Genomic DNA, 12,316 nt, shown 5'->3' on the forward strand with positions numbered 1-12,316 from the left:
TTTCTCCGTATCGAAACCGTGAGGGATTTTAAAAAGTCTTTGCGTGCGCGATGAACAGCTTTAATCTCGCAAGCATGAGACGATCTCGTCCGCAGAGCGCAGTGACAGCTCAAGTTTTTCTCGTGTCATTACATCAGTGCATTGGTGACACCACCTAACTGGAAACACTAACCTGACTGTGAGAAAGATGGACTCAGCATGGATGTGACTCAGTCCAATGCAACGGAGGACACCAGAAACATCACCTCAAAACAATGGCCGTACACGGACACGGCCGCCGCGTTCATCATCCTCGTGGTCTCCATCATCATCCTGGTCACCATCGTTGGGAACGTTTTGGTTATCGTTGCGGTTCTGACCAGCCGCGCGCTCCGCGCGCCACAGAACCTCTTCCTCGTGTCTCTCGCGTGCGCGGACATCCTCGTGGCCACACTCGTGATCCCGTTTTCACTCGCCAACGAGGTCATGGGACAGTGGTACTTCGGCAGCACCTGGTGCGCGTTTTACCTGGCTCTGGATGTTCTGTTCTGCACATCATCCATCGTGCACCTGTGCGCCATCAGCTTGGATAGGTACTGGTCCGTCACCAAAGCGGTGAGCTACAACTTAAAGAGAACACCAAAGCGCATTAAAACCATGATCGCGGTGGTGTGGGTCATTTCAGCCGTCATCTCATTCCCACCCCTCATCATGACCAAACACAACGAGACGGAGTGTTTAATCAACGACGAGACCTGGTACATCCTCTCCTCGTGCGTCGTGTCGTTTTTCGCGCCGGGGTTCATCATGATCACGGTGTACTGTAAAATATACCGCGTCGCCAAACAGCGCTCGTCCACCGTATTCGTGGCGAAGAACGGGTTGGAGAGGCAGCCTTCGCAATCCGAGACGTGCTTTGTGCGTAAAGCGAAGTTTGAGAAGGAGTCTCCGAGCAGCAACAGCTCGGAGAGCAACCAGGGACAGGAGGAGTTGGATGATATCGACCTGGAGGAAAGCGCGACTTCGGACAGCAAACACAAGAGCTCGCGCTTCTCCAAGCGCAAGGTGGACGGCGCGCGCTCCTGCGCGCAAAGGACTTGCAGGATCTCCTGGGCTTCCCATCAGGAACAGAGCAGCAAACAGCTCGCGGTGGTGTCCAAAACCAAAGTGGCTCAGATGCGGGAGAAGCGCTTCACCTTCGTGCTGGCTGTGGTGATGGGGGTGTTTGTCCTCTGCTGGTTCCCGTTCTTCTTCACCTACAGTCTCCAGGCCATCTGTGGGGACAGATGCGTGCCGCCCGACGCACTGTTCAAACTCTTCTTCTGGATCGGATACTGTAATAGCTCGGTCAATCCCATCATTTACACGATTTTCAACAGGGACTTTAGAAAGTCTATTAAGAAAATCATTTGCTCGACGACGCAACGCACCTGAGAGACTCGTGTTCGGACACGATTTAAATGTGGGAATGACAGCAAACCAAGTGGAATCTGCTAAATAAATATGGCCGTATTCTTTTTATGCAATTAAGTGTTTCTTCAGCCATGGGCATCACTCACTCATAACAGTCTTGGAAACCATTCAACAAGTCTTTTTATTTTGGTTCTTTTCAAATGCGTTTTAATGCATGTAAAATATTATATAACATAATATTTAATAAAATATTGGATTCTCAATGTGCTCACAAATAGCGAAATATCCAGGTTCACTCCTGAAAAAAATATTTAAACCTTTTTAGGTTTCAAAGATTTATAGTAAAATCCCATCGAATTGAATAATCTTTACCAATTATTCATATTATGTTTTATTAAGAATTTTAAATGAGAACTTGAGCTTAATAAAACATCTTAATGGAACAAGGGAATGGACCATTTAGTTTATGTAATTCGTATTATAAAAATATATTAATTTACGAATACGAATCACATAAGCTAAATGGTCCATTCCCTTGTTCCATTAAGATTTATACAAAATGTTTTATGTGTCTTAAGTGCCCATAGCTGAAGAAACACTCAATGTCTTTTAATAAACTGGTGTTTGGGTGGTTTTATGTAAAGTCAGCTCACAGTATATCTATTATTTTGTCATTTAAACCCCAACTAAGCTATATTTCTTTAAAATATGCCACCTGGTTTGACTGCTTTTCCTAATGCAATGGCATTCAGACATTTTTAAGTGCAACTCTCGTGTTCTTGGTGCCACTGATGTACATAATGTTTGTATATATTAAATGAGAAATAATTGACTTACATGTTATCAAAACTCCCTGTAAATACAGCCTATAAAATGTATAAATGTAAAAAAAAGGACATTAAATATTAAATTGTACTGTATATTTTTCATACAGTTTAGACTTTTAAATTCTATAACGTCAAATGCGAACGAATCCTCTAATTGATTTAATGTTTATTAAATGGAAGTACTTGATAAATTATTTCACTCATTAGTAAAAGGTGGAAAGAATATTACTTAAAATTTTAGTTTTCTGGATAATTCTGTGGTTATTGTATTAAAACTCCCATTTAGAAAATCTTATTATAGGAGACCGGGGCTAGTTGTCACAAGGGCTATATCTCAGTAACTGTGACATCATGAGGCAAAGGGCCAATTATACTTTGTATGTTGATTTTAAGCGCCTTCAAAACTGCCTTAAATTAGTACATCTTTAAATTTAACAGGTGAACAATAAAACCAGGAGTGAATTGTGCTTTCAGGTAAAAGGCAGTTTGGGGCAAGTTGTCATATTTTAAATGTGTTCTTTTGTAAAATATTTTTATTGCACAAAACAGAAATAGGTATATTCTTTAATGAATTGTTTAGAGTTTAGATTTGGCTAAAAAGCCTATTGCTATAAATGTCATCTTTTTCTCTCTCTTTCTGGGAAATAATGGCGTACATGTAGCTTTTTTGCACTCCAGACATTAGGATTTGTGTCTATACGCACTAAAACCTGACCTCAGAAATATTCTATAGAAATACAGCTAACCTCGGTCTCTTCTATCTGTGGGAAACAGAGGCTTATAAGGGCTGTCAATGGTGACTAAGAGCAGCTTTGCCATAACTCTATTAAAGGCTCTTATTGACTATAAGAAACCTAAATGACTTGTTGTAAAACACACACACACACAGAGAGAGAGAGAGAGAGAGAGAGAGAGAGAGAGAGAGAGAGAAGGTTGGTTTCTAATTCAGGAATGGTAGGTTATGGCTAAAGTACATAGTATCTGATGAATGCACGTTGTAATCCATCATATTTTGTATCTTAATCTAAAAAGTCAGAATATTTCTGCATTTAGGCAGGACTGATGACTGCAGAAGAGGATTTATCTTAAAAGCGCTGTCAAAACTGAGATGCTTTCCTGAAACGACTCTTATCATGATCTAAAACCCTCCACAAACAAAACATGCTGCCTAGAAGAGGTTAGAGAAAAGTCAAAACGCCCTACAGAAAACTAACAATACCCTGCTATAAATGTCGATCTATGTGAAAGTTCATGCTTAAACTGCATCATGCACGCCACACACCAGCTCCATCCACCAGAGAGCAATGCATGGATTATGAGGGTCAGGGGTCACAGTCAGGGGCCTCGAGCTCAGAGCTCTGCAGTTTCCTGATAGCCAAGGATCTGTGAGAGTAAAATTTGTTGGCAACAAATGTAATTTGTCTCACACACCTCCGCTTGTTGTAGTCTACATTGCTGTCTCCCTTGGAATGTATTATGCCCTTTTACAAAGTATTGATGTTGTTTTTGAGCTCTAGAACAGATTTTCCTGCACATTATTTTCCTCATATTCTCCATTGTTGCGGCTCCTGTCTTCCCAGTCTGTCAGTAACGCTCTGTTTACTTCCTGTCTCTATGAAGCCCCTCCTTCTGAAAAGCACACTGTGCTCTGATTGGTCGGCTGGTTCAGTGTGTTGTGATTGGTTGAGCGCTTTGAGCGTGTTTGGGAAATGTCCCGCCCCTTACCATAACCGCCAGTTTAACACACTACTAACTAACTCAACCAGGCCCCGCCCCTTTATTCTGCGTATTAATTATTAAATGAGGAATATTGTGACGTGTTCGTTCCCGGAAGAAACTCGAGACTACAATGGAGGCGTTTCAGGAGTTCAGAAACACTGACACTGATATAGAGAAGAACTTTGAGTTTTCATGCTCAAACAACATTACACACTAAAGACAGATGAAGAAGTGTAAAAAGCAGAGTAGCTCCTCTTTAAACGAATAGTGTGCTTATTTTTGTAATTGTGACTATTTCTCACAATTGAAACTTTATTTATTTTTGCATATAATGCAACCTCTTGTTGTCTCTAGGCGGGAATAGTATTGAATTAATATACAAACTTCCCTTTCAACTCCTTGGCAAAAACAGTGTGGGATCTACAAGAGGGGCCTCATAAGACTGGAGCCCGGGGCCTCAGAAGGTCAGAAGCCATCCATCCCCACTAGAATGCATCGCACATAAAAAATGTCTACATAAAAATGCTCAGGTTTTGCTTGATTATTAATCCATTAGAGTTTGCAGGCAAGTTGAACACCACATGCATTTTTTTAGGTCTACACTTAATTCTCACTGTTTCTATTCTAAAGTGAGATCAATACTCAATGTAAGAGAGCAGTAACATCCAATATTTTCTAATCTTAAAAATGAAAAAAATAATTGTACATTTTTGATAAGCAAAACATTTATAAAAATAAATAAATAAAAATAAATAAAAAGTAAAATGTCCAGATATATTATGTTAATGAGATTTTAAAATGGTTTTACATAATGAGTGTTCATGAGTACATTCATTTATGAGATTCACAAAAACACTGAGTGAGTGAGTGAGTGAGTGAGTGAGTGAGTGAGTGAGTGAGTGAGTGAGTGATTCAGTGAGTGAGTGAGTGAGTCAATGAGTAGGCCAGTGAGTGAGTGATTCAGTGAGTGAGTGATTCAGTGAGTGAGTGATTCAGTGAGTGTGTGAGTGAGTCAATGAGTAGGCCAGTGAGTGAGTGATTCAGTGAGTGAGTGAATCAGTCAGTGAGTGAGTGATTCAGTGAGTGTGTGAGTGATTCAGTGAGTGAGTGATTGAGTGAGTGAATGAGTGATTCAGTGCAGAGTCCTGCACGGGTCCATTTTTGGAGACCCGCCCCCGCCCGTACCCGCAAAGACCCGTTAATATTTGGCCCGTTACCCGACCCGTGCCCGCGATAAACCACACAGGTGACGCGTTCATGTAACAACATGTAAGGGTGCGCTGCCAATAACGCACCTAAAAGCTGTCACAAAGAACTTGGAAAAGTAATGATTATTAATAGGCCTATGTCAAATATATCAATGAGACATTTCAATTGTTTATTAATAAGCAAGTGTTTTCTGTGTCAAAGATGACGATGCTGACTCGCGATCTTCGCAGTAGTGAACGCGCCAGAGAGAAATGCACATTTCATACGGATTATAAGCAGAGAACAGTCTGTTTTCTTTCGTTTTGAATTGTTTTGTTTAAAAGTACACATTTCATGCTTTCTATTTCTCAGGTCTGTGAGGCAAGTAGCTTATACGTTGAGTTTCGGTTCATTTAAGTTCATCAGTTCACGCGCGGGCGCCTCCGGCCGTGTCCTGATTATATTGCCTGCCTGCTATATTTACTTCTTATTTATTAAATTCAATAATTTGGTAGATGAAACATTGATTAAAATGAAGATACAATTAATACAAAACGAAATTCACTTTAAAGAAAGGCTGAACAAACTTAATGAAGTGGTCAAAATCATGTCTGCCCACTCCATTTGTCTCACGATATTCGGGATCATCTTATCTTATTCATGCTTTTCACTTTTCATATAATCAACATGAAATATATAAAACAAATTATATTATTTTATTTAAACATGAATATGAAACTAAATCGTTTTTTAATGACTGGGCTACAACACATAGGCCTATTAGCCTACAGTACAGAGAAATTTAATGTCGCAACTTGGTCGGACTAAAAGGGGAGAAAAAAATTAAATTGGGTCGGTCCTAAATTGACAGGGTCGGTCGGGTTACGGCAAACAAGAATATTTTTAAGGATGGCCTGACTAAAACACATATTTGCGTATGTGTAATGCTGGTAATTTAGACATATTGCACATATTTTTCATCCGCTACCCGCCCGCAAGGAGTTCATTATCCGCCCGCGTCCCCGCCCGTGAATTTTAGGAATGTCACAATCCACCCGTTTTAGGCACTTTTATGCGGGTACCCGCGGATACCCACGGGTACCCGACCCGTTGCAGGACTCTGATTCAGTGAGTGAGTGTGTGAGTGATTCAGTGAGTGAGAGGGTGATTCAGTGAGTGAATGAGTGATTCAGTGAGTGAGTGATTCAGTGAGTGAGTGAGTGAGTGAGTGATTCAGTGAATGAGTGAGTCAGTCAGTGAGAGTGATTCAGTGAGTGTGTGAGTGAGTGATTCAGTGAGTGAGTGATTCAGTGAGTGAATGAGGGATTCAGTGAATGAGTGAGTCAGTCAGTGAGAGTGATTCAGTGAGTGTGTGAGTGAGTGAGTCAATGATTAGGTCAGTGAGTGAGTGATTCAATGAGTGAGTGAGTGAGTGAGTGAGTGAGTGAGTGAGTGAGTGAGTGAGTGAGTGAGTGAGTGAGTGAGTCAGTCAGTCAGTGAGTGAGTGAGTGAGTGAGTGAGTGATTCAGTGAGTGTGTGAGTGATTCAGTGAGTGATTCAGTGAGTGAGTGAGACAAACAAAAATCACAGAACATTATCATCCCCCATTTCCCATCATCAGTGAATCACAAATAGAAATCACAGCATGTTGTCTGACAAGGTCTCTGGTGTAGTTCAGGGCTGGAAACAGAGTCCAGAGGTCAAACAAGAGACTCTGATGAGGGCCTATTGTCTGAGACCTGGCAGTGAGGATACAATAAATGCTCTATTTTTATCTGTTGTGTAATTTTTCTTATGGCCTTCTTCTCTGGACGGGTTTGGCCCAGATCCAGCCATGCTGGGCTAGAAATCCCACACCACACAGGGTTCAATGCATGAGAAAAACAGGACCTCCGAATGCCTCTGGTTTCCTCATGCATCCTGACGATTCTGATCTGATCGTCTCAGTAATGCAGCCAGAATCTGACATCATTTCCTGCCTCTATTTCACACTGTGAAATCTGTGTGCTGATTATGATCATAATTCCATGTATTGTGACTAATATTTACAGACTGCAATAGGTTTGATTTCTTTGAAGTGAAAGGTCATTCGCTATCAACTAGTGAGAAAACTGTAATTAGTGTGAAAAATAATCACTATTTATAGAAGCTTGTTTCTGGAATTGTGATTTTTCCTCAGAATTGTGAGTTTATTTCTCACAAGTCAGAGTTTTTTTCTCACAACTGGGAGTATAAACTTGGAATAGCGAGTTAACGTCTTGCAATTCTTTTTTAAAGGAAAAAAATTGCAAATAATTCTAAGAAAATTCACTCAGAATTCTGAGTTTACATCACATCAATTCCGTATTTTGTTTCTGCAAATTTATCTCACTTTTTTTTCCCCTGCGAGATTATATCTTTCCATTCTGAGTTTGCATCTTGCATTCTTGAGTTTAAATCACAGAATTCTGACTTTTTTTTTTCTCCGAATTTTGAGTTTAAAGGTGTGGTATAATGCCCTTTTCACAAGATGTAAAATAAGTCTCTGATGTCCCCAGAGTGTGTGTGTGAAGTTTTAGCTCAAAATACTCCACAGATATTTTTATATAGCATGTTAAAATTGTCACTTTTTGAGGGTGAGCAAAAACGCACCGTTTTGTGTCTGTCCCTTTAAATGCAAATGAGCTGCTGCTCCCGGCACAGGCGGCGGAGCTTTAAGAGCTTGTGTCTTTTACCTCACACACACATGCACTGAACATTTCAAAACCTTTTAGCCTTTTATGTTCAAACTGAAGTCAGAAAGATGGAGAGACTCAAGAAGAAGTGACAACATATAGAAGCAACAGGACATTTCTGAATGGTTAGTTTATGAATTTATGTAGCTTATGTGTAGTTATCTTCTAGTCATTGATTAGCATATTCTGTCTTGATAATCTATAAATCGTGTTCCGGGGGTGGGGTTTATGTAAATTCTAGGGTTAGTGATGTCACTAACCCGGGAGGAATGTGGTGTAGTCTCTACCAGCCGTTTGTTGTAGTCCTTAAAAAGCGATTTCTTTAAAAACAAATATCTCCCTTTGCTTTGAACTTTGAGCGTTGTAACTTTGCAGATGTTGTTTATGATCAAATAGCAACATTACACACTAACTAAAGTTAGAAAAGTGAAATCATATTCAACCACCCCTTTAAAATCAAGTAATCAAGTGTACAAGTCAGTTTTTTTTTCTGCCACAGATTGACTTTTTGTCTAACTTCATTCCTCACAACTACAAGTTTATATCTTACAACCCTGTTTGTATCTTGCAATTCTGAGGAAAAAAAGTCTGAATTGTGAGATTAAAAAGTCACAATTAAATTTTTTTATTAAATTTTTTTTATTCTGTATCGGAAATAATCATCCATAACTAATTAAACTGTAACTAAACCACATTATGCGGATGGAATGATGCACAAAGCACCTCATTAACCGACGCTTGACTTACAACGCTCTCGAAGGATGTTAGAAATTAATTAAAGTTTCCAAAGATCTTAGAGGATGCTTTCTCGAGCACAATCCTTTGACACAAAGGACCATGTGTCGGCTCAAAGACACGCGAGACGGCATGAACGTGCTTTCAGCTTGGGAAAAATATGCAAATGCACACAGAAATCAGAGTCTTGCGCTAAAGGACAGAGTCCCTAATGAAGCCCTCTCATGCAATCTGTTTTTGCGTCATGTCAGCGCCACGGTTTACGATGTTGCCAAATGCAAGACTAGTGCTAAAGTCCCCTGCCAGATCTAGTCTCCCAACTCAATTATCTTTCTAATCAGCTGCTTCATTGCCTTGAAAAGAGATGCAACACTTTCAATTAGGTTCTGTGATTCAGCTTTGTTCTCTTATATGGGGAGCAATCATCCAGCGCATGTTCACATTGTTCGCGTCTCGTGGGCTTTTTCGCAATCTCCCCCAAAAACCCATTGAGCTTTTGGCCTCCGTCGGCGTCATTCATTTCACATTCTCAAGCGCCTCGGTCTTAAAAGTCATTCTCATATCGGCTGTAAACAATGAGAGAGGAAATTAGGTCCAGTTGAGTTCACCTTTGACCTTCTCAATCGCTCGCACTGTTTCCACACACACATAACTAATGAGAGATCCAGACACAAGAGGAAAAGGAGGAAAACTATTCCAGACTCCAATAATAATGCGGGAAAACAGCTATGATAAACAAAGGAAAGACGCACACTTGGTTGTAGAGACATGCAGAAAAGCCACTGCTGGGGAATTGAGTTGAAACAGGAAGATCAACTTTAACAACAGGAAGTGCTTGAAGAAGCATGACCAAAATATCAAGGTATGAGTCATTTTAGACCATGGTAACAATATAAACATTATTTAAAGGGGCAGTCCATCCAAAAATAAAACTTACGTCATCCTGTTTCAAACCTGTATGACTTTCTTTCTTTTGCAGAACATATTTTGCAGAACGCTGCACCATTGACTTCCATTGTATTGACATTGTAATGAATCTCACGCTCCACAAAAGAAAGTCATGCAGGTTTAGAATGACAGAAAATAAGGAAAGAAATTACATTTTTGGGTGAGCTGTTCTTTCATTTCTGTTTTAGAAAATGCACTGAAAAGAAGATTGATGTAGGATTTACTCTGAAAACATTTTCACACAAATTACAAAGAAATGGAAAGCAACACGTAGAGAGACTGAAATAGTATTTTCTTGTAATACGTAGTCCAATTGCTAACAATTATGTTTCGAAGCTGTAAGGAAAACAGTAGACAACTGAAAAACGCTTTATTCTGCGTAATATATCAAACAAGTCTCGCATTTTACTGAGCAAGTTTTGACATTGCTGTGAATTAACTGAGGAAAAAGGTTGTGATTGTTCAGTGGCCCCAAAATAATTTATGCAAACTTCATGCATGAATGTCATTAGATAAAATATGAAATATTAATAAAAAAGCAAGTGGCATTAAAAAAAAAAAAGAAAAAAAAAAGAGAGGTAGCACCAGAATATTTTAAAGCAAATAATAATAATAATAATTACAAAAAAAAAATTTTGAAAGCAGTAAAAGACACTTAGCAACAATTACAAAAAAAAATTAAGGAAGGGAAGAGAAAAGCTCTATTGTTTGAAAATGCCCCTTGCTTTGAAATTTTGCTTTCTAATCCTTTGACATTCATAACATTAGTTTGTTATATTACTAATGCATTACTTTCCATAAAAAAAAAAATAAAAAAAAATGATATATATATAAAATCAATAAGGTAATATTAAGTGACTTACAATATGTATATATATATATATATATATATATATATATATATATATATTGTGAGTCACTTAATATTACCTTATATACCTTATACAACAGCAACACCACATGAGGAAGAGAGCTGTTTTCCCCCGAATATCAGCATGATTGCAAATGTGATCTTGTTTATTGTAACTGTTGTATAAGGTATATACAACAGTTACAATAAACAAGATCACATTTGCAATCATGCTGATATTCGGGGGAAAACAGCTCTCTTCCTCATGTGGTGTTGCTTAACAATATCCTGTTATAAATATTAAAAACTAGAACTCATACAGGGACATTTTTGCCCCCTATCTTGAATTTTGGGGGCAGTTTTAGTAGGGCGGGTATTGACACAAATTTCACAATTCAATTTGATTCGATTTCGATTCACAAGCTTGCAATTCGATTCCGATTCGATTCAATATTGATTATTTTGGATATCAGGGACAATACATGGCAAATTTTCTCAAGGAAAACAAATCTCTTAACTATTATTGTAAACTATGGGAGTCAGTTGTAGTCTACTATAATATTGAAGGTAAAAATTTACTGATTTGTATATTGTATACAAACACTTAAATTACAGTTTTATTTATTTTTATAATAATAAAGTTATATGAAATATAAACATTTAAATGGTGGCTGTCATAAAAACCTGCCAGATTTATTCAAACATGCATTAAAAATTGAAGAACATTAAAAATTATAACGAATATGTAATATGGTGCATATATTTAGCAAAATGCTCCTCTCTAGAGTAAATTTTTCTAGCTGACTGACGAGTGTATGGTCACTGGATATGGGTTTTCTGAGGTAAATTTGTTACCACATTGTTTACAAGCTGTTTTACTGACATCTTTCCACGGTTGAAACACTGATTGGGCGATTCCATGTCACATGATACGGACTTCGATAAGTTGTACTCTACCTTTTAACACACTTTCAGATGCTTATTCATGTTTATTTCGCGCTGTAACTGGTGTTATTAATGCGGAAGAGAAGATCATGTGCTTCTCTAGAGCTGAGCCAGAGCGATCTCACGCCACAGCGACAAAACAGCATTTATGTTTTTGAATTTCGTAAGAAAATGGACGTAATTTGAAATCTGAGACTTTGTTTCATATCAATAATAACAAAGCACAAAGATTATTGCAATTTATTGGATGGGATGCAGCGCTACAATGTTCCATTCATTCATCAGCTGAAAACAGGATGACTAATCGATTCCTGGGATTTAAGAATCGATATCGGTTCGAAAAAATAAGAATCGATTAAAATCGAGAAATCTATATTTTTTACCCAGCCCTAATTTATAGTAATTTTGGTGGCATTTTTGCGGCTCTTTTCTGTTGTGAGGCTTCGTTTCAAGTGGAACATAGCAATCGCCGCCACTGATAATCAGCAACTCAGTGTAACCCGGTATTTGTAAAAGTGCACAGACTGTTACACACTCGAACATCAGACTCCAGACGGATGAATAAGCAACTGGCTTTTGGAGTTAATCTACTGGATTCTTTGGATCACAAAACAGTTTCTGACGAACTCAAGGCCAGCTTTTCATATTCCCTCACGTATCAGACGCAGCAAAGTATTTGCTTCATAAGTCTAGACATCAGGGAAGAAAATAAAGTCCATTTTGTTTCACAAATAAAGAAATGAACTTTTCTTCATAGTTTCTTCATACTTTATTTTAATGATTCATAACACTTTCTATTCTCCACACACACACACACAAGTCAGATATTCAAGTTTGAAATATAACCTCTCATACATTAGGCTTTTCATTTAGCGATATCAAACCCTGCTTTTAAAAAGGAACATTTCTCACTGTAATTCAGAAGAAAGGAGGATTAGACGGGCTTTTGTGGCATTAATGTGTGTGTTAAACAAAGTTAGAATGACCCAGGGTTAGAA

General features: G+C 38.5%; 1 protein-coding gene across 1 annotated transcript in view; it reads left to right on the plus strand.

Moving 5' to 3' along the window:
- Nucleotides 1-2,325, plus strand: part of adra2da (adrenergic, alpha-2D-, receptor a) — a 2,420-nt gene extending 95 nt beyond the window's left edge. The window contains exon 1 of the mRNA XM_082178506.1: nucleotides 1-2,325. This exon is cut by the window's left edge and continues 95 nt beyond it. Within this exon, the coding sequence (XP_082034632.1) occupies nucleotides 199-1,413 (1,215 nt within the window). The 5' untranslated portion in view covers nucleotides 1-198 and the 3' untranslated portion in view covers nucleotides 1,414-2,325.
- The last annotated feature ends 9,991 nt before the right edge of the window (nucleotides 2,326-12,316 follow it).

Source organism: Leuciscus leuciscus (assembly GCF_965113295.1).
Source record: "Leuciscus leuciscus genome assembly, chromosome: 8".
NCBI classification, from domain to species: Eukaryota; Metazoa; Chordata; class Actinopteri; order Cypriniformes; family Leuciscidae; genus Leuciscus; species Leuciscus leuciscus.